Below are 23,400 nucleotides of genomic sequence, written 5' to 3' on the forward strand. Positions count from 1 at the left end.
CGTTATCATTGCTACAACGATAACTGCAACCTAGTAAACGGCCCATAGTAACTTAAAATTTTTAGTAGCCAAATAGTTACCAATAGTAACCAAAAATCTAAATACGTATTTAAAAAGGTCAAGTGAAAAAAAAATTCCATTTGTAGCCGATTTAGGAATGGTAATTATTATTTCAATTAATCTTAATAATAAAATGTTCTTTTGAAAACAAATTTGTGGGAATTCCGTACCTTGAGACCCCTTGAAAATGGTATCAAACCGAATTAAGCTTGCTCCATATTACTCGTAATATTCTTTCATTGGTAATATGAAGCCTCAAGTATCAAATGCTGATAATTCTTTGAACATATCTGCAGAAAATATAAAAGGAGCAAACAAGCTAAAAATAAGAATAATCCAGCCTGTAATGAAGAAAAAAGACTTTTGGTTCCGAGCTGGTAGTAAAGGCTTTTTGAAGATGCATGTATATACAGACGTAGGTAAGGAGAGTAACAAATTGATTGGTAAGCAAGAAGAGCCGAAACACCGGCCAATTTTGACAGGGAGAGAATATGTATGGGGAAGAAATAGCTCATATGATAAGCCCTGGCAAGATGAACTAAGAAAAGGTGGTGAGTACAGTGGAGAAAAAGTTATTACATACGAAAGGGCTTTAATGCGGCAGAGGGCAGCCCAAGAAAGGAAAAAAAGGGTAGCTCAGCTGACTGAAATAGAACCGGTCTTTTTGGACAAGAATAAAACAGCCTTTATTTTTCAAAGATCAACTCCTTTTACTCCTCAACTTGCAGTAGAGAAAATTAACAGCGGAAGCGAGATTTCCTGTTGGATTTTGATGAAATACGAGGATTACTTCACCATTGGTTCAAATTGCTGGTCAAGAAACAGGGTCCCATGTTCCAACTAATACAAAGAGCTCTTTTGACTCGATTTCTATGGTAATAAGTGACATGAAATTACGGCCCAAAGAATATACTTCCTACTATGAATATTCCTATGTTTAGTCAAATTCAGATGATAAATTGATGTATCTATCATACATAGTGGCGTAATTTTTCAAAATCTTGGAGCCAATTTTCCCAAATCAAATAAAAATGACAATAAAAACTGAAAAATGAGCCTTGTAGTACCATAAAAGCAAGATATACTTAAGAAACTGACTCATTTGTGTGGGGTCTCAAATTATGCAGGCTTTTTAATAGTCAAAGAAAAGTAACAAACTTTGTGTTTTCGTAGCTAGAACCTAGTAAAAGACGAACCACTGGGAATCCGGCAGCAGAGTTACTGAAATATGACATCAAATCCCAGAGAAGCAATTCTTCAAAAGAGGCGTGAGTTATATTATCTTGTCAAAAGAGTCCTGTGGTAGCGTAGTGGGTTTGATATCTACTTGGTAATAGGGTGCTGAGAGATCGAACCTAGCTGTGTGAGCACTCTGCAGGGCCGACGTAAGGACCTAGACGTATTCAAGAAGCATCTTTAATCCTATGCAATGTCTTGTCAAAAGATATTTTTATTACATCATCTGGTATTGGAAGATGCAGTTTTTGTCAAAAAATTTATCTTATTTAATATTATAGTTTGTTGCTTAAAAAACGCTAAATATGGCAATTTTCTATCAAATTGAGCCCTTGAATATCTATACCGTAATTCAGTGCCTCGGTAGCGGCGACGGAAAAAAAAAGAATAAAACCAAGGAGAAACATCACTTATTCCTATGCAAAAATAGTATTTTCTGTGATGCTCAGAATGGGGGACTGTCATTCTTCTAAATAGTTTTTTTGCCTGATTATGGAGATTCGAATTGTGCAGTTTCCATTTGGATCTGACCCAATTTCTTGTTGAGTTTTTGGTTGTTTTTCGAAAGTCCTACAAATTGTTTTTTCCAGTAAACTTTTATCATTAAGATTAACTGAAACAATAGTTTCCGTTCCTCAATCAGCTCTAAATGGTTCTTTTTCATTTGACTTTTTTTTATCAAAATTGATTTCAAATTGTCTGTTATTCTTTACTAGGTTGCAGCAGATGCTACAACCATCCTTGGAAAGTTAGCCCACGGCAAGATGATCAGCTTATGAAACAAGAGAGATACAATTTTCTTTTGAACACTTATCAGTATTCTTTGAAAATTAGATGAATGTATTGCATGAGTTTTATTGCCCAAAATCTACAACTCAATTAAACCACCCTGAGAATTTCAAGGGGCTGACAACTTCTTTGTTATTTTGCTCATCAGGAAACATGGATAATTCCTCTACTAAAAAAAGCTAAATGTTCTAAATTTAATCTATCTTTAATATACAACGAAAATCGAAATCGAAAACGAAAATGATGTATGACGAATTATGGGGTTATTTATTTATTATTGATGTTGTATGGAAAGAGACGTTCAACGCTCCCCATGAAACTTCTATAATTAAGTATTAATAGTGATAGTAACGATGGTTACCTAAACGCCATAATAATCTTATAACTTCATAGCCCTTCAAAGAATAAAACACGATTTTCAATAGGAATTTCGCATGCAGTCACGATACCAGTAAAAACTTGTTTTTTTACAAGCCTTTGAGTTTTCGTTTACTATGGGCTGTAAGTTCGCTCTTCCCTTGGTTGCAGCCACTGTTGTGACCATTTGATATTAAATTGATATCAATTTGATATCAAATAATTGACATATTGATATCAAAATTGATATTTTGATATCAAAATTGACATATTGATATCAAATAATATAGGAATGGAATTGCAATGTGTGAGCTCATAAACTGCCATCAAGCATCTAACAAATATAGCAGCAATTAAAGGAATATTGGAGGCACAAACCTAAATAACTGCTGTTGCCAACTTCAAAGACCTTTGAAGGTGTTTGGTTGGGGCAGGGAAGAAACCTGGGAAGTAGCATGCCAACACGTACTCCTATACTTGTACGTTCAGAGCGTGTATTATATAGAATGTGTATGAGGGTACTTCTCTACGCTTATTATAAATTAAAACGTGAATCGCTATTCCAACACTGTTTTTTTTTTCAATACTTTCAGTAAAGTTGTTAACCTACGTAAATGAAACTTTGAGGGATTCCCATTAAATGGTGTTTGAGCTGATTTCTGGAAGCTTTTTAACTTAGCTTAACTTTTTTTTTTCTGTACAATACTAACTGGTATGTCTCTGGAACGCAATTATTCAGTGTTAACGCCGTTAACGGTTGTGATTCGATCCTGGGATAAAACTTGTGTCGGGCGTGTAGGAAATTAAGCTTTTTCTGCATTTGAAATTTTTAACAGCAATTTACTTTTCCCCTGGAAATTCCCTTTTTGACCTACGCCTTGTAAATTTTTAAATCTTAAAATATAAAAATAGAATAAGAATCTTCCTTCAACCACCTCATATTATGGACGTCTGTGAAGTCTGAACCTGGGAATATTTTCACCCCTTTGTCACCTATGTCACTTCCTTAGTTGCTTGTATCCTCTCCTAGCATTCCACTTTGTAGATTACACCTTATACATTTTTAAAATCTGCAGAAAGCCCAAGTCAATTGCGCCATGTGGTGGGCGCCTGAGAGGACCGAGCTCCGTGTATTTTATCCCCCTCCCTCCTCGGATCGTTTTGTTGGGTTTGTTCTATTATTTTATTCTGTATCTATCTTCTAGCCCCAAAGATTGAAAAAGAAATGACGAGGTCTAACTCCAAATTTTGCGTAAATGTAGGAAGAGTAATCCTTTTAAACATATTTCCAGCTTAAAAGATTGATTGCCTGACGATATGTTTGATAATTACTGAATTTTAAAAATTGTTGCATATTTGTTAATTAGCCATCTGGTTATTTTATGCATCCAGAAAAATAATATACATCATTCTTATGTCGAATGTTTTATGTGATATCCAATGTTTCTGTTCCGTAAAATCTTTATCTGTGTTTCATTTAAATTAGTTTTTGCTTCTTCAGGTTCCTATTGGTACTGTTTTCAAGTCGCGTGATGGAAAAATAAAAGCCGAACTTTCAGAAGAAGGAGCTATGTTTTTAGCCGCGCGTGGTGGAGCAGGTGGCAAAGGGAACGCCTACTTCGCATCAGCAACAAATCAGTCACCCGATATAGCTGAATACGGAGCAGATGGAGAGAGTTTTTGGTATAATGTTGAGCTAAAAACTATAGCTCATGTAGGATTAGTAAGTAGCCTATTTGTACTTTCATTTTCATTCTTGGGTGTTTTTTAGCATTTTGACTATAGGGGGGGGAACAGGGGGCTCACATTCAAGGGGTATGGGCTACCCTTTATTGGAAGGTGTTTTTGGGGTGCCTTCATTAGAAAGTTAATTTAAAGTGCACCTCTTAACCTAGTCTAATTTTACACTTTGACAAAATGAACCTGGCAACATATAAATCAGTTTATCATCAATCATCATTTTTAGCGTGTCCCTCCGAATGATGCATATAATCTCATTTAATTTTAAACTAGGTGAAATAAATGGGTTCACTCCCTCTCAGAATCAGAACCTTAGGCCTTTATGATCATTGTCATTTCCATCCGATGTGGAACGTATTTTACAATCTTCTGAATGCAAGAATCAGTTGCTCGTTCGATAAAGACTGCTTACTTATGCAATTAGTAATCTTTATTCTCACCAAGGCTGTATCCAGAGTGTGGTATCGAGTCTGAAACCTCCCCTCGAAATAATTGTTTGGCTCGTAGAAAGAAACAAAAATGTATATAATTAAAGTTGAATATGTTTTTAAACTTTCGTTATATCCCACCCCCTCCCGACAAAAAAAACTTGGGTACGCCCTTGATTCTCATAAACCTAACCTGTCGAATATAAGCTCTGGGGAAAAAGCTGTTTAAATCCTGCACGGAAATAATAAGAAGAGTATTGGTAATACTTAGCTGGAAATTATAAAATGACACATTATATAAATAACACAAATAGAATATGAATTAAATGCAACTAATAATAAAATAAAATTGTGTAATTTTTTCTGGAATGTATGTCGCGTATTTTTCAGCAAGTAGTAGAGCCAGGTGATTAAAACTATCCGGGACGAGCTCAAACACCAATTCAGGGGAATATTGGGAAGTTTCTCTGAAATACGGATGACAGTTTTTCAGGTAAGCGATCATTTACCCCCAGCCGAGAGATAAAAAAAAGCAATCAAATTTGAAATGGAAAATAAAAATAAAGTGAAAATAAGACTAACAAAAATAGAAATTAATGACAGTAAAATCATATTGGTGTAATCCGAAGCTGTTTAAACCTGAAATTTTAATCTATTTTTAAAATCTGTATTTAGGTTGCATTTCCTTAAACTATTCAGTAGCAACTTGTGTCTCTTTTTTTATTATTATTATTATTATCATTATTGGGATAAAATAGGATTTTATTCCAGAAAGGAACATAACAAGCAAAATTGTTAACTTAGTCTTCTATCGCTAGAAAATATAATGTGTATGTGTCCTGTGTCCATCACTACAGTATTTATACGATCGTCAAGAAACTTTAAGAAGTTGTTCAATACACTCTTGCGAAGGTTTTAAGTATAAACTTTTTTTGCCCTTCCTTCAAGGCCCTTTTCATGTTTCGAATACTTTTCGCTCAAACTGAAAACAAAGACCCGTGAACACAAACATTTGGAAGAGATGGCGTTAAGGTGTTGAAGTGGAAATTAATAATCTTTACCTAATTTTCAAATTTTTTTAAATTTAGAAACATTATCATCATTAATGCATTGGGGGACAATTTAGTTTAGGTAGGGGATTTTCCATAGGAAAGGGCAGAATTTACCCAGTGGTGGAATATGACAAAAGGGAGGAATTTCTCTTTTTTTAATTTAAGAATACGATCAGTATTAATACGCAGAAAGAATTACGCAGAAGAAAGACTCTCCATGGGAGAGTTTTCCTCTGAGGTGCAGTTTTCCTTAGATAGGAGTTTCCCGGGGAAATATTACAAGGAGGGAATTTTTTAATTCTTTTTCTTTAAGATAACAGCGACGCGTGCGGGGTAAGCGTGTTTTACATAAAAAAAAAACAAAGTATATTGTGGGAATTAAAAATAAACATCAAAAGTACAATAACGGTAGTAATACAGTCAAGAAAGAAGTTGCAACTATTCAATAACAGGAGTTAGGAGGAGCAAGATTGAAATACACACCTAAGATACACGCTTAAGAGAAGCAAGATTAAGATTGGCACACTGGACTTGAAATCCTTTGTTCCTAAGGGGAGGGGTTCAATTACTGGTGTCCCTGGTTATTTGGTTGGTAACAGGGGTCACTGGTGCGACTCTGTAAACTCAGCCAGAGCCGACCCAGCTCTTCATGGGTACCTGAGGAGTCTGTGGAAGGTGAATCATGAAGGGAGTGCGAAAGCACAGATTGGCAGGCCCCCGATTCAGCACTGATTAGCTGAAGAGCTATGAAACAGAGTTTAGTGCCGCTGGTAGGGACTATAGACTTCAATGCCATACACAAAAACGGTCAAAGTGATATAACAAATAAGCAGTTAATAGTGCTCAAATGCAATTGTAGGAGAGGAATAGGGATACGAAACAAACAAAAAGGAGAAGAAAGTAGGTCAAAGATGAAATATAAGCGAAAAAACAATTACTCAATCACTGTAATTAAGTAAGGACAAAAAGGTAAAAACTTACAAAAAATGCTTAGTAGGTAAAGATTTTACAAGGTTTAAAAATGTTTTAAAATGTATGATATGAATGGAAAAGGAGAATGATCAACTATTGAAACGCCCAGTAACAAAGAGTACCAGACTTCTTCAATATTTGTCTGTCTTCCTTGTATCATGTCGTTAGGGTAGTAGAAATTTAAGGGATGAAAATATTGTTGTTTCTGCTGATTGAATGTTTATTTAATGAAGGGGTCGGTGAGTGAAAGGAATCCTTTACTAGTCAAGGGGCTAAATTGCCAAGGGTTAACAACTAGAGAATAATCGTTCGGTTTGGAAATTTTTTGAGATTTCACTTCTAGCCAAAGACGAAAATAAATCCAGATATAAATCGGTCCTCCCTTTGCACACGTATCAATTATATACTTTTTTTTAAGGTGAAGAACATATCCAATGTCCTGAAAAGAAGATTACGGTAATTGCCAGATTACCGTAATAAAGCTTAGAAAAAACGGGTAGAACTTATTATTCAGAAAAATTGTCATTAGTTGAGCTTTAATAGATAATTGATACTTTAAAAGTCCAATTAACTAATTAAAAAAAAAATTAGAAAAAAATCGATATTGCGACTCGGACATAAATCTTCACAAATAATTTACTCGCAACTGTTGAGCAAGCTTCTCAACAATTCATCATGAATGTATAGATTACTTTCGCATGTGGACCGTCAGGTCCAAATGCGAATGAAATTTTCATGTCCATATGTGCGATTTGTAGTTTGAGAGAATGGGATTTAATATAAAAATGTTTCCCTACTTATCTATTTAGCTTTTACAGCAACCTTGGCTCGTGTAAAAGCAGCAAGATTTCTGCTCTGTTGTTTTTTATAATATGTAGGTTCAAATATGTGTTGTGCTGTATTATACCTCTGAACCAATCTGGGCACGAAAAAAAAAATACATTTTTCACTCAATTCTACTTGTCTACTTAAAAATTAGTGGTTCTTCTCTTACTTAAAAAAAAAGTCAAATTTCAAATTTGGTGCTTAGTGTGCGTTATTTTGGGCCATAAGCCTATACAATGGAGAGGTTGAAGGGCCCCTAAGAAGACTAACCACTTATAAGCTATCCCTTCCCCCCCGCAAAAAAATAGAGGGGTTCAAATATTAAGCTTAAACACTCACTATGTTTCCTACCCCATTTACAATGATACTGTGATACCCTTCCACTCTTTTCCTAGAAATATTTTTGCTAATTGCTCATGCGATTTGGATTTAGCAACGAAGGCTGGTATAGTCTATTTTGAGGCCAGAAGCCTCTCTAGCATTAGGAATTGGTTAAAGGAACAGCCATTCACAACTATTGACCCCCCCCACCCACTCAAATTAATTTATAAGTTTCTTATCTGCCTTGAAATGTTAGTCTGATGCTCTTTGCAGAAGATTGTTAAATATTTGCTTCTGCGATTGATGCTTAGCAACAAAGCTTAGTGTATGCTATTTTGGGCTCAGAAGCTTCTCGGATATTGTGATTAGGGAATTAATTACAGGAAAAACCACATTTAGCTATCTATACCCCCTCCCCCAAAAAGGAATAGTTCAAACATCTAATCCTAAAAACTAATTTTTTTATTTTTTAATTTTTTTCTTCTCCCATAATAATTTCAGCTATTTGCTCGCGTGATTCGTTTTATATAAAATGTTGCAGGTCGGTTTTCCCAATGCAGGCAAGTCAACTCTTCTACAAGCAGTATCACGCTCTCGAACGAAAGTTGCTCCCTATCCGTTTACAACACTTCAGCCGCATATAGGAGCTGTACCATATGAAGACTACGAACAAGTTATGAGTAAGTATTAATAAAAGAGGATTTCTATACCACCCACTAATTTGTGAGTGCTAAAAAATTCTTGTATAATGAGCCACATTGTAAATTATAAGGATGGTTGTCTAAATTTTTGGAAGAATTATTAGTGAGTTTTCCTATTTCAAAGCTTAGAGGTTTAAATTTAATCTTCTTCCTTTTGCCTTCAAGTTTTTTTATTTTATTTTTCTTTAGGATATAAATTTGTATTTTGACTCATTCGTTTGAAGACCTTTCCGTGAGCAGTAAGTTTTCAATTCTGATTCTCAAAAAAGTACTTTTAGCAAGTTTATGTTATATTTTATAGGTATAGGAGTGAGTATACTCTGTATTTAGTGTGGGAAGCGGATAAGTCAAAGACATTTTTTAGATGGCTTTCATTTATTTCTGTGAGGTTTTCACGTCTAGTTTTACGAATTTTTGGCTTTTTACCTATTGTTTTGCCATTGCTACTCGGACTGCAAGCATTATGTCGCCCCTTGAGGCATATCATTTGGCTGATTTTTCACTGTTTTATTATTATTGTTATTTAATGACGCAATCTAAACTTTAACTTAAGTAATCTAGTTCAGATAACGGGAAGTTGAGCCCCGAGGCAATGCTATGAAAATCAACATTTAATTACGTGTCTTAGCCAATAAAAATGGCATGGCAAATCGGGCAATAATGGAATAGTTGAAAATAGAATGTAATTAGTGTTAGAATTAGATAATATGAAATAGGAATGAAATAGAGTAGTGAAATGAATGTAGTGAATGAAATTTTTAAAGTTAAATTGATTAACGTAATAAAAAAGTAATTAAAAAATGAAATATCATAAGAGAATGAAATTAAACAGTTCGTGGTAACGAACTGTACTAAGGAGCGACCCGGCTCAATAGTAACCAAAACTCTAAAAAATGCAATTTTGATACCAATAGCTACATCACAAGAATCGCATTTTAATGCTGATTTTAAATATATAACTTTCATCAAATTTAGTCTTACCAGTCAAAAGTTACGAGCCTGAGAAAATTTGCCTTATTTTAGAAAATAGGGGGTAAAACCCCCCTAAAAGTAATACAATCTTAACGAAAATCACACCATCAGATTCAGCGCATCAGAGAACCGTACTGTAGAAGTTTCAAGCTCCTATCTACAAAAATGTGGAATTTTGTATTTTTTGCCAGAATGCAGATCACGGATGCGTGTTTATTTGTTTTTTTATTTGTTTGTTTATTTTCCCAGGGGTGATCGTATCGAACCAGTGGCCCTAGAATTTTGCGAGAGGGCTCATTCTAACGGAAGTGAGAAGTTCTAGTGGCCGTTTTAAGTGGCCAAAAAATTGGAGGGCACCTAGGCCCCCTCCCACGCCAATTATTTTCCGAAAGTCAGCAGAGCAAAATTCTGAGATAGCCATGTTATTCAGCATAGTCGAAAAGCCTTATAACTATGTCTTTGGGGACGACTTACTCCCCCACAGTCCCCGTAGGAGGGGCTACAAGTTACAAACTTTGACCAGTGTTTGCATATAGTAATGGTTATTGGGAAGTGTGCAGACGTTTTCAGGGGGATTTTTTGGTTGGGGGGGGGGGGGGGGGCTGAGAAGAGAGGGATATGTTGGGGGAACTTTCTCATGGAGGAATTTGTCATGGGGGAAGAAAATTTCCATGTACAGAGTGCAGGATTTTCTATCATTATTTAAAAAAAAAAATGAAAAACAAATATGAAAAAGTTTTTTCAACTGAAAGTAAGAGCAGCCTTAAAACTTAAAACGACCAGAAATTATTACGCATATTAGGGGTTAACCTCTTCCTAATACCTCGCTCTTTGCGCTAAAGTATTTTTAGTAATTTCAATTATTTATTCTACAGCCTTTGTGATTCAGGGGTCATTCTAAAGGAATTGGGACAAAATTTAAGCTTTAATGTAAAGAGCGAGGTACTGAAGAGGGGTGAACCCCCTCATATATGTAATAAAAATATGCGAATACAGTAGTTCATTACGTAAGCTAATTTGTAAGTTACGTACATCTTTTACTAATAAAAACACTCGTAAAAAATTAAAAGTTCTAGTTGCCTTTTTAAGTAACCAAAAAATTGGAAGGCAACTAGGCCTCCTCCCCCGCTCCTTATTTTCTCAATATCATTCGATCAAAACTATGAGAAAGCCATTTAGCAAAAAAAAAAAATATGCAAATTTCATTTAATTATTCATCTGCGGAGAGCCAAAATCAATACATGCATTAATTCAAAACCTTTAGAAATTAAATGAAAAAACAAGTTTTTTTTAATTGAAGGTAAGGAGCGACATTAAAACTTAAAACGAACAGAAATTACTTCGTATATGAAAGGGGCTGCTCCCTCATCAAAGCCCATCTCTTTACGCTAAAGTTTTTAAAGTCAAAGTTTTTAAACTATACAATTCTTAGAATGGTCGTGCGCTCACGGATTAAACCCTGTATGTTTTATGGCATCATGGATAACTGATAGGTCATTTTCACTAATTAAGGATAATTTTTCACCTTACAGCGCCGTCAATATATTTGTCATCTCTGATGGTTCACCTGATAGCTACATAATTATGGCTGATTTTCGCTCTTTTTTCTGTATCATAAAAAAAAGGTCAAACAAAGCGTTACCACTTGTTGCATAAAATTTTTTTGAATTTAACAGATGGGAAGGGCTAGGTGACGTTAAGTGGAGTCCAGTAATTAATGAAAAGAATCCAAATCTATCCTATAGACAAGTTTTATGATATATTGACTGAAAAGCTTGATCAATTTCGCCCGTATAGAATTCCATTGAGAAAGAGACATATAAAATCAAGATGGAGAATCCCATAGAAATAAATATAATGCGTTTTAAAAACTACAAAAACTTGTTGGTAAGACTTTTAGAGAAAGTGAAAGAACTTATTATGAAGATTCATTTCAAAATTCTGATCCTCCCAGGAAAACTTGGAGTTTGATGAATGATAAAATTGAACAAAATTAACAGTTATCGCAACCCGAGGTATTATATGACATAAATAGTGAAGAAGTTAAGGGACCGCAAGCTGTTGCTAATATGTTTAGTGATTATTTTGTTGGCGTTTGATATTCTATTGTTTCTGTAAAAATAGATTTTTCTTCTCGCAGGATGCATAAACACTATTCCCCTCCCTCTGAAGGTACGAGTATATTTCTAACCCTAGTTAGTTTTGCTGGATTTCATAAGGCTATTAAAAATATAAAAAGTGGTAATTCAGTGGGATATGACTGGCTATCGACAAAGTTGTTAAAAAATATTGCTGGAGCGATTGTTGAACCCCTTATTAATATTTTTAATTCATGTATCAACTCAGGTATGTTTCCTAGCAGATGGAAAATTGGCCGGGTAATTTCGTTACATAAAAAGGTGATAAATATGATGTAAATAATTATCGTTCTATTACAGTTTTATCGCCTTTGTCTAAAGTGTTTGAAAATAAATAAAAAGAAACTTTTCTAATTATTTGGATAAGATAAACTATTTTACCGAATACCAGTTTGGATTTGGGGCAACCCATGTCGAATGGGGCAACCCATTTGGCGCAACACGCTTGCAGCTCTTCTATTAGAAATAAATTAGAATAATTTTTCTAATAATAAATTCTATTAGAAATTAAATTAGAAATAAATGTTTAGATGATCGTTTCCAGGTGGCTACTGTTTTCAACGATGTTAAGAAAGCATTTGATACATTAAACCATGAAATTCTTTGTGGCAAAATGGAAAATGCAAGCATAAGAGGGATAGGGCTAGACTTAGTAAAATCATACCTGTGTGTACGTAAAATTGCGGTAGATGTCGATGGAAAATTGTCTAATTTAAAAAAAAAGTTATGATATTGGTGTCCCTCAAGGTTCAGTGTAAGGTCTGCTCTTATTTTGGTTTACATTGACATTCTTCCGCAAAGTTTACTGGGGAATATTAGTCTTGCTATTCTATTTGCAGATGACACAGCTATATCTGTTAAAGGGGGGATTCATCTACATTAATTGAAAATTTGATTATAACTGTTACTTCAGTTAATCAATGGTTTTCTTCTAATAATCTAGTACCAAATTTTACTAAAACTGAATTTATGGTGTTTGGTTGTTCAAAACATGTCTCTGAACTGATATCTTTCTAGGAGCTTCAGGTTTGTGAACATAAAATTTTTAGGGTTCAGTCATATCGTTATTTAGGAGTTTTTTTTCTAGATCCAGCGTTTTGTAATCACATTGACCATTTAAGGGTTAAACTTGCTCAAAATATTGGTTCAATGTACCTTGTGAAAATTTTTTTTCCATTTTCCATACTAAAAATAATTTACCGCCCTTTAATTGCTTCGTATTCGAATTACTACTCAATTGTTTATCTTAACACCTTTTGGACGCATTTAAAACAATTACAGCTAGTACAAAATAGGGCAGTAAGAATGCTTGGAAATTTTTACATTGACCATCAAAACTTGAAAATACATCTGAAACAAAATCGATGTTCTTTTTTGTAAATTTGTCGGATCTAAAACGTATACGGGATGTAAATAATTTCCTTATGACATTTTCAAATTCAAAATTCTTATAATTATTTCTACAGTAAATCTGTTGATTTTGCCCCCTCGTTCGGCTGGTCGTTGTGCGGGATTATACTGAATTCATTTTGCAATATGCAAAAGGTCATGGTGTTCACTTTTGTACCTAATGCCATTCATTGCAAATAAATATAAGCTGAATGATAAAGCTCAGATTGATCCGTCACAAAAATCTCAATTGTATTTAAAGAAGTCATTATATTTATTATATTAATATTAATCCAAAATCATTCCCCACCAATCAATTATCTCAAATAATTGAAAAAAGGAAAAAAAAAGTTACTGGAAATTTTCAAGAAAACCTTAAAAACAAAGATACAAAAATTTTGAAAGAATTAAAAAAAGATGATTCTCTAATAATAACGAAAGCAGATAAAAGTAATACGATAGTAATCCTAGAAAAAGATGATTATGATAATAAAATAGAAACAATTCTAAAGGATATTTCAACATATAAAGAACTTAACTCAGACCCAACCGAATCTTATGTTGCAAAATTAAGAAAGGACTTAGAAGACCTTAAAAATAATCAAAATATCACACCACAGATGTACTATAAGTTCTTTCCAAGGGGATCGGTTTCCCAAGAATATATGGTTTGCCAAAAATGCATAAGACAGACATTCCTCTAAGACCTATAGTGTCAACAAGGAACTCACCAACAGAAAAAATTAAAAATGGGTAGCAAAGACGCTTAAACCTTTATTATATCTCCAAAAGTCTTATATAAAAAACTCAGTATTTTTTAAAAATAAACTTAAAAATATTGAAATATCAAGTGATTCTAGACTTTTTAGTTTTGATATAAAGTCAATGTATACATATATACCTTTCGATAAATCTGTTTTTGTTTTATCAAAAAAACTTGATGTGCATAAAAGTGAAATGGAAGAATTGTCTGCAGGGATTGAGATAGAAACTATATTAAATCTAATTAAAATAACTAGCAGGTATACTAATTATTTCAAATTTAGAGACAATTTTTACCATCAAGTTAGAGGATTAGCAATGGGAGGACCCTTAAGTCCACTGTTAGCTAATATTTATGTGGAGTATATAGAAAATTTAGCTATTGATACATATTTTTTAAAACCAAAATTTTGGGGCAGATATATGGATGATGTATTAGTTATTTGGAATTATGGGGAAGCACAAATTGAAGGTTTTCTGGAACATTTAAATAATTTGGGAGGGGAATTAGTTTTTACAATTGAAAATGAAACAGAGAAAAAATTACCGTTTCTGGATATTTGGATCCATAGAAAGAATAATAAACTAGTGTTTTCAATTTACCGTAAACCAACTAATAACAACCGCTATTTGTCTTTCACATCAAATCACCCGATCCAAGTAAAAAGGGGGGTAGTTATTTCTTTAGTGGATAGAGTGTTAAATTTAGCTTCACCAGAATACATTAGTAGTGAATTAATTTTTATTAAGGATATTCTAGTAGGAAATGGATATCCCGAAAATATGATTTCTCAAATAATAGAAAAAAGGAAAAAAAAGTTACTGGAACCTGTAAAATTAGAAGAAAATGAATCAAATCAAAAACCAAATTACATAACTTTGCCTTATATTCCAAGGTTGTCACAGAAATTAAGGAAAGAATTAAAAAAAACATAATATAAAAACAGCTTTTAAATCAGGACAAAATTTAAGCTCATGGCTAAATAACGGAAAAGATAAAGTTCCAAGAAATATACAACAGGGGGTATACAAAATTCCATGCTCTTATGGTAAATTTTATGTAGGTAGAACACAGCAGAATTTAAAAAATAGGCTACAGCAACACAAATATGCGATAGATTGCTCGCTAAGACAAAATAAAAAACCTGATACTTTTGAATCCGCTATAGCTGGTCACGTGTATAATTTTCCTCATCATAGTATTTTATTTGATCAGACAAAAATTATTGATAAGTCTGTAGGACTTTTACAAAGTTTCAGAGAAATTATAGAACTAAAAAAGATTATCTATGGGGGTATTAGTATAAATAGAGATGAGGGGGAATTTAAAATAAATTCAATTTATAATAGTTTAATTAAAGACCAGTCAAAAACTTCAATGAGTATTGATTTGCATAATTGTCCTGAAACAAGTAATAACCTTGCGAACGGAGGTCAAAGCATGGTCAATGCTGTAAGAAGTCAACGGACGGCAGCTTAAATAGCAAATGAAAAAATCCATTCAATTTATAATTCATAATTGTGTTTCATTAACCTGTAAGATTTTGATTGGATTTGGGGGTTGGGTGACCTTTTTTTCGTATTGTTACAAGTATTTATATTTTTCATTTTTGATAGATCCCCATTTATACAGCGATTGTGGCAGAGGAAAGTGCCAATAGAAACAATTATTGCAGTTTTTTTCTAAAGTTACAGTCAAGTGCGGGAGTGTTTGTTTTAAAATGTGAGTTCTTGTTTCTTTTATATTTGATTGTTTATATTTTTAGTTTGGTTTAGTTGTCGTGGTATTTTTATAATGTCTTAAAAATAGTCTTAAATTGTTGTAATTTTCTCCTTTTTTGTTTTTTTTTTTTCCGTTGAGAAAGGCTCCCGGAGGCGGGGCCGAAATATTCGGAGTATTTTTATGTTTTGTTAGTTAAAGTGTAGTTTTTATTTTATTTTGTTGTCACTGCTTTATTATAAAAAAATTAAACCCGTTTTTTCTTCAATTATTTGTTTCGTAAATGGAAAAGCAGTGTGGTCTAACAAATTATTTATGGAAAGCTTAATAATTGGTTGAAGCTGCTTCTTTTTATTCTAAAAGTCAGCACTAACAGTCTAAAAGAGCCTCCTCTTGGCTTCAAAAAACTTTGCGGTGAATACTTTGCTTTTTTCATCTCTTTTTAACTATTAATAGTTAGTTGTTTAACGATCTACTTTCAGTTGCTGATATCCCTGGCTTAATCGAAGGAGCCCATGAAGGAAAAGGGATGGGGATAGACTTTTTGAAGCACATAGAACGGTGTATGTGCCTTCTTTATATAATTGATCTGACTGAGCCTGAACCTTGGAGGCAACTAGAAATCCTTGAACATGAACTGAGAGAATATAAAGATGAACTGGTCGAACGTCCTTTCGCGGTGGTGGGGAATAAGATTGATGTTCCAGAAGCACAGGTAATTATCTTTTCTTTTTCTCATTTAAATAAGAAGGACAATTTTCAGGGGAAGCTAGAGGTAATCTAATCTTCTATACTTTGGGACACAGATGTTTACCAAAGACTAAATTTGGAAGAGACAGGGGTGGGGATGTAGTTATATATTATCCGTGTAGTTGCAAAATAGAGTGTTTCATTTAAAAATAAATATAGAAGTCAAATCACAATCCTACCGTCTTCGTGTTATTTAAAAATTTCGTTTTTTTTGCAGGTTTTGTACAACTAATTTACCAAATTACCAGTTACAATATTTAAAAATTCAATCTCATTAAAAATTATTCTAGACCATTTGTACTGCTGATAACTCATTGCAATACTAAACCGCCTGAGCCAAAAATAGCTAGGAGTTTGTCATATTCTGATGAGAGCTTCAGTCTTTACCTTCTTCCTGAAATTTTCTACTAACTTTAAATATTTTCTTGCTTCTTCTTCACGCCACGTTCGAGGACCTCTTACGTTCTGTTCAAACTTAGCTGAATTGCCAAAGAATAAACAAGGTGTAAAGCAAGATTGAAAATAAAATTATGAATAACATCAGATGCGTACCAGACGCTGCAACAACGATTTTATGAACTGCCTGAAGTAAAATCTTGATTTGGTGATGTATTCTGGCTATGGACAGCTTAAAACGGTTCTATTTCATGTGCTGCTTATCATGAAAGACAAAAATTATTTTTTATCATAAAATGATCTGACGGTGCAAATGTCTTGGTGGTAATCTAATTATAATATCAATTGACACTTATGAACTAACTTACAACTGGTCGAAAAATAATAGTCATTAATTTGTTTCTTTATTTTTTAGCCTACTGTTGGCTTAGTCTGTTTTTGGTTCTATTTTTGGGTACCATAGTCTACCCTTAGTTCTTGTTCTTAAATACTTTGTTTTGGTTGATGGGGGGGATATGTTTTGGCGAATGAATTTGAAAATTAAAAATAAAAAGCAGATCAATTATGGGAAAAATATTTGGATGTCGAGCTTGTGTCACAAATTCTGCTAAATAAATCCCATTTCTCACTAACATACAAAAATACTTTTGTGTTTTACTGAAAAGGTGCCGAAAGCGAAATTGTAAATTGAAAAAAAAATAAAAAAGAAAAGGATTAAAAAAACAAGGCTTAAGTATTCTGATTCTTTTTTCTTTTTGATTTAGTTCTCTTTTTGGGGTAATAAGAAGGTCCTTGATAACTGCTGCCAGCAAAGAAATATTCAGCTATTTTTTATGTCTGCTAAAGAGTGAAAAGCTTTGGGTCCCCTATTGCAAAATTTTCCCTCAATGAAGGCTAATTATGGAGACCACAAATAATGCAACTATCTTTTTCTTTTTTTTTTTTTTTTTGTCTTGCTTTTGTTATAAACATTATTGTTTTGTCCTAAAGAGAGAAATTAAGATACTTAAAGAGGGACGGTTTTCGGATCTGTTCATAATACCAGTTAAAAAAAAGAAACAAGAAAACAAGCTATAGAAAGTTATGCTTTTATGGTTAAAAAAAATTAGGTTTAGAAGCTAATCTGATTTTATTTTTTTGTTGTTTTTCTTATTTTTTAACCTAGTTTTTTTTTTTTAAGGAGAATAAGGAGGTCCTTGAGAACTACTGCCAGCAAAGAAATATTCAGTTATTTTCTATATCTGCCAAAGAGGGAAAATCTTTGGGTCCTTTACTGCAATATGTTCGCTCATTGAAGGACAAATATGGAGATCATGTATAAACGGTGATCATTAGTTTTTTGTTGTTTGTGTTTGTCTTGTTTTTGCAGTAAACCTTACTATTTTGTCCTATTTTATTTTAAAGAGACATATTGAGTAACTTGAAAAGGGTGGTTTTCTACTCTATTCAATATACCAGTCTAGCCGAGGTAAACAAACTGTGTCTTACGATAAGTAGATATCGCAATCCTCAGAATAATAGAGTATATCTAATGTGTTTTGTTTTTTTGTTGTTTTTTTTTTTTTTTCGAAAATGGATCAGGAAGGTTTCCTTAAATGGTCTCGACACCCCTGCTAGCGTTTGCTTCAAATTTACTTCATAAGTGCAGGGCAGACAAAAACTGTTTCAGTACATTCAGCCAAAAAAACAAAAATTATGTCATTATTATCTATGCTGTATATAAAATCCCAATTAATTGTCGTAGGTACTTTTTTGTGTTATTCTGATCAAGTATATGGAAAATAGTCATATATCTACTAATTTTTATAGGATTACAACTGTAGCTAACGACAGTCGCTGACCAGTTGCAAGTTTTTGCTGGGACTGGGGCTTACATTGGGAGCTTTTGGGTGGAGGGGGTGTTTACCCAGTAGATTTTAAAAAATATCTTTCTTGAGTAGTTTATTGTGGAGTGTTTTTCCTTAGTATGTTCATCATGAAAATAAAAAAAAATTCCCCCCCTCCCTCGCATTTTGAAAAATAAATTATGCAACACAGTAACAGTCTTTAGCCTTTTAGAGGGCTTCGGGCCCACTTTGAGAACTGTCTTCCCGCATACAACCGGAGTTTACCACAAATGCATCTTCAATAGTTGCAAAAACAGAAAATAAGACGAAAAATTCCAGTAATTGCAGTATGTTTTTATTGTTATTCCTGTCATTACGAGTACTCTTTCTTTGGACGGCCCAAATTAAGACAGTATCTGGAAGAGGGGGGGGGGCTAGGGATCGGAATAGGCTACATGAGTCCGCCATCAATAGGCTACATTATTCTTTGTGTATAATTTTTGGGAGAAAATGTGACTCAGGAAATCAAAAAGTATGTTAGAAAATAGGTCTAAGCATTGTTGACCTATGAGGACTAGAGGATACTTTAAAAGCGTTTTTGATATAATGGCAACAGAGATAAAGGAAGCTAAAAACAAATCAAGTTTTATGGGCCATTCGCCTTATAAACAGCTTCTTTGATGAATTTTTACCGCCTCCCTTTGCTCTTGCCAGTGCAAATATAGGATTATTTTATATATTCTAACAATAGTTCCGCCGGCCATAACAGTGATTTTTTTACTTAAATCTTAAACATTAGCCAGCCGGGCATTTACCATCCTACTAAGTCCTCATTAATACATTAATCTTACTGAGTCCTCTTTTATTGTGCTATTTTCCTATAGTTCAAAAAGTTTTTTCAACTGTACTAACAAATAGTTTGACCTAAACTATTTTTAACATCGTTACGAGGTCTTGTCAACTTTATCAAACTTGTAAATATAGTTTTCTTGAACAAAGCCAAGATAATTTTATATAAATAATCATTTAAAAACAGACAAAGCATAAGACAAAACAAATTATTGTTACTAAACAATAGCCTTTAGTCTACTGAATAAGGTGAACTACAATTTAAGCTCTCTAATAAACCTGATAATGTACAAAAATTTCTTTAACACTAAAGAGAGAGCCAAGCTTATTGGACAGGTTTCGCCCCTTAACACAATTGATAGTCTTTGTAAAAAAAAAAAAAAAAAAAAAAAAAAAAAAAAAAAAAAAAAAAAAAAAAAAAAAAAAAAACAAACACCTCTTTGTTCAAACTTGGTGTCTTTTGTTACTTGATTAAATAAATGAAAAACTGTTTTTTTAACTGAAAGTAAGGAGCGACATTAAGTTTGTCGCTTAAGAGCGACAAACGAACAGAAATTACTCCGTATATGAAAGAGGTTGTTCCCTCCTCAACGCCCCGCTCTTTGCGCTAACGTTTGACTCTTTCTCTCAAATCAACTTTTTAAAACGGTGAAAAAACGGTAAGATCTTTTTAAAATGGTAAGATTCTCAGGCTCGTACCTTTTGATAAGTAAGACTACATTTGATGAAACTTATATATTTTAAATCAGCATAAAAATCCGATTCTTTTGATATATCTATTAGTATCAAAATCCTATTTTTTAAAGTTTCCTTTAGTATTGAGCCGGATCACTCCTTACTACAGTTCGTTACCACGAAGTGTTTGAAAAGGCACTAGACACTGTTCATATGAGCACTGTCTCAATAATCTTTTGCCACTGGCTCACTAAAGTCCTTTTTCTGTAATATCTGAATGCACTGCTGTAAAAATCAAGATTAACTTAGTTACTAAAATTAGAAATAAATTATGACAAGAATGGCTTTGCAGAAAAAAAACTCAAGTGTTGGATTGATTTTTCTATTTAACAGTTTTAAATCTTATTTTAATTTCAAATTTTTTATAGATGTCCTTCAACAGTCTTGACCACATTTTGTGGTAACAAACAATGTAAGAAGCAACTTGGCTCAATAGTAACCAAAAATCTGAAAACAGAATTTTGATATCAGTAGCTATAACATCCCTTAAGAGCTAAGCATCGTAATGAAAATCATCTCAGAATCTGCCAAGGTTATAAAGTTGAAACTTTTAGTGAACTTTGACCTAGATTAAAAAGCACTATGTGGACCCAGGTTGTCAATATGGTTTATCTGTAATGTCTCAGTAGTGACTATGTGTATTAAGTAGAAACTTTCAGATTTTTTCTTTCGGGGAGGGGGTAACGAAATAAAGGAAAATACATTCTTTTGTATCCAGGTTTTCAAAATGGCGTATCTGTGATATCTCAGGAACGGCCAAGGGCAGTAAAATTGTAACTGAAAGGGAACGTAGGGGGAGGGGGGTACGAGCTAAATCAAAACACATTATGTGTATCTAGGCTGTCAAAAGTAGACCATCGAACTTGTGTCACCAAAGGATCAGTTCCTATGGCAATCCTTAGAGGGAAATTATGGTCATTCATGTCCTATCATACTTTTGAACTTGGAATTTTTTGGGAGTTAGAACTTTTCGGGCACAGAATTTTTACAATAGAATTTTTGGACTTAGAATTCTCAAAAGTATTGCTTAGTATTAGGGTAGGAATAAAGTCGAAATTAATATAGTTGTATATTTTTAAGCAATAAAACGACAGCAATTTGAAAGAAATTTTACAATAATGCCTTTGAAAAGTATTGCTTAGTACTTGCATAAAGTCATATGCATAAAGTCGAAAAAAATAAAGTCGCATTTCTTTTAAGCAACTATAAGACACCCCTATGAGGGAAATGATACAATAAGGCCTTTTGGAAAGTATTGCTTAGTAATGGGGACTGTGTACAGTCGAAATTAATAGTCGTATATGTTTTAAGCGATGAAGCCCTATGACGGAAATGGTACAATAAAGCCTTTTGAAAATTACTGCTTAGTATTAGGATACGCAATAAGTAAAATGGGATATGCAAATAACTAAAATTAATAAAGTCGTATTTATTTTAAGCGATAATGCATTGAGGACATTGAGGATATGAGATATGCAGATGGCTTGTGGAGTTGCAGTTTAGATACGCAGCTTGGAGGTTGGGTGGCCTGAAGTTTATCATCAAAGCACATCTCACGTAGAATACATTCAGAAGTTTAATACTGAGTAATTATGTAGCGGATTGAATACAGGGAGTAAAAAGAAATCCCAAATTTTACACCAGTGGCAGAACTACTGAAGTTTAGGTATCATGATACCTAGAGTTAGAACCGTAATAACACAATATTTGACATGGTACCTTTTATCTTAATCCTGAACACCAAGTAAGAAATCACAAACTCAACAGAATCGTAAACAGAAATAATTGGTAGGAGTAGGTGACAGCATGGCATTCGTCTCCTGAAAAGTCTTAAAATTTTTAACTGTTAGCACTAATTGATTCGTATTACCAGTTCCTGGTCCGAAGCTAGGGGCTGTTGCTTGGATCTTTTCTTGACTTTTTTTTTCTTGATTTGGAAGACGGCAATGTTTGAGAACTAAGTAACTTCAATTTTTCTTCATTTCCTTTTTTACAAGATCAGTATCTTCATCGTCCATGACTAGAATTATTATTATTTTTTTTATCCAAAAGACACGCATAGTGCTAACATGGAGTAATGACAAAAAAACAAAAGGAAAAAGAAAAGATGCATTCACTTAAATCTTACAACAAAAAAGCACTCAGTAAAATATTTTTACGATCTAGCGTATTCATAAAGCGAGACCGGCGTTGTTCAGTGACTACAAATGGTTGCGTTATGTCAAAACTAAACACAAGTTGTCAATTGCTCTTCCATAGAGGGATACCTAAGAGGAACTTTGCATAACGGAAATACAGTCGGCGAATAGCTGTTTTTTTAATTTGACTAAAAAGCTCCCAAAAGGGTGCTAATACTAGTAGATGGGGCACTGAAAACGCATTGTATTTCCTTCCTAGAATTGCCCGCTTTTATCTGGATTTACATGAAACGAGAAGTCCGCACGTCCTTCGCAGTCTAGGACCCTACTCAAGCAGTAGGGTCCTAGTATGCTTTAAACTAGAGCCAATTGGCAAACCAATGTAAGTAATACTAGACGAAGGCTTTGAAAGATGCGATCCAAGGTATATGACAAAAGTTTAACAGGAGTTATTCTAAACCCTTTAAAGTTTCCGTAATCGGTCCTTCTCACGAGCTCTTATTAAGTCACCATCAATCTTGACCCAATTAGAGTGATTGGGATCTATGAATGCAAGATTAAAAAATTCGTTCGTACGCCAACTTCAAAAGAAGTACGGCACAAACGAAATTGTCTTCAAATATAAATCTTTCTTCGGAATAAAACAGCTTGTTTATGCAGAAAGTTATATTAGCTAAGGACGAAATTTTTGTAGAATAGTTTCAAGTTTTTTTGGTTTTTATTTTTTATAGACATTCATATAGACACAATATCTTTTGCTTAGTTATCTTATATTCACGCTACTGAAGGGATGACGAATCGAATTGAGAATCATAATAGGTTTTCAAAGTATCAGAATTAATTGGAAGTCGAATTTGAATTTTCTTTATCCTTGAAACAGGTCCCCTGTCTAATTCAGTAGTTTTCTTTAAGAAAACCTATAACATTTTTTTTCAGTTAAATCTATTACATAAACTCTCTGAGATTGGATAATCAAAGTTTCAGTGATTGCACGTTGCTGAACTGCTTAATTGACTGCCTTATAAGGAAGGAGGTCGATTGAAGAATGCAGTAATTGTCACTATTGCTTGACAATGCTAATTTTTTGTCGGTTTGTTTTGATTTGGGTGTATTGCTTGTGACAGTTTCCTGGCAACATTGACGTCTTGTATTTAGCATTCTGTTAATTTGAACTTTGCTTTTCGTAAGGTATTATATTTTACTTAGCTTCTCTTTCCGTAAATAAATAAAGTTCTCTTTCCGTA

At 33.4% G+C, this 23,400-nt stretch overlaps 1 protein-coding gene across 2 annotated transcripts in view; it reads left to right on the top strand.

Moving 5' to 3' along the window:
- LOC136028066 (GTPase Obg-like) overlaps positions 1–17,999 on the top strand; it is a gene marked incomplete in the record, with an annotated part of 43,678 nt that extends 25,679 nt beyond the window's left edge. For both annotated transcript variants that reach the window (XM_065705669.1, XM_065705670.1), the window contains 4 exon segments: positions 3,944–4,165; positions 8,322–8,460; positions 15,945–16,177; positions 17,789–17,999. In XM_065705669.1, the coding sequence (XP_065561741.1) occupies positions 3,944–4,165; positions 8,322–8,460; positions 15,945–16,177; positions 17,789–17,929 (735 nt within the window).
- Between the last annotated feature and the right edge of the window lie 5,401 nt (positions 18,000–23,400).

The sequence above is a fragment of the Artemia franciscana genome, chromosome 6, assembly GCF_032884065.1.
Source record: "Artemia franciscana chromosome 6, ASM3288406v1, whole genome shotgun sequence".
Taxonomy (NCBI): Eukaryota; Metazoa; Arthropoda; class Branchiopoda; order Anostraca; family Artemiidae; genus Artemia; species Artemia franciscana.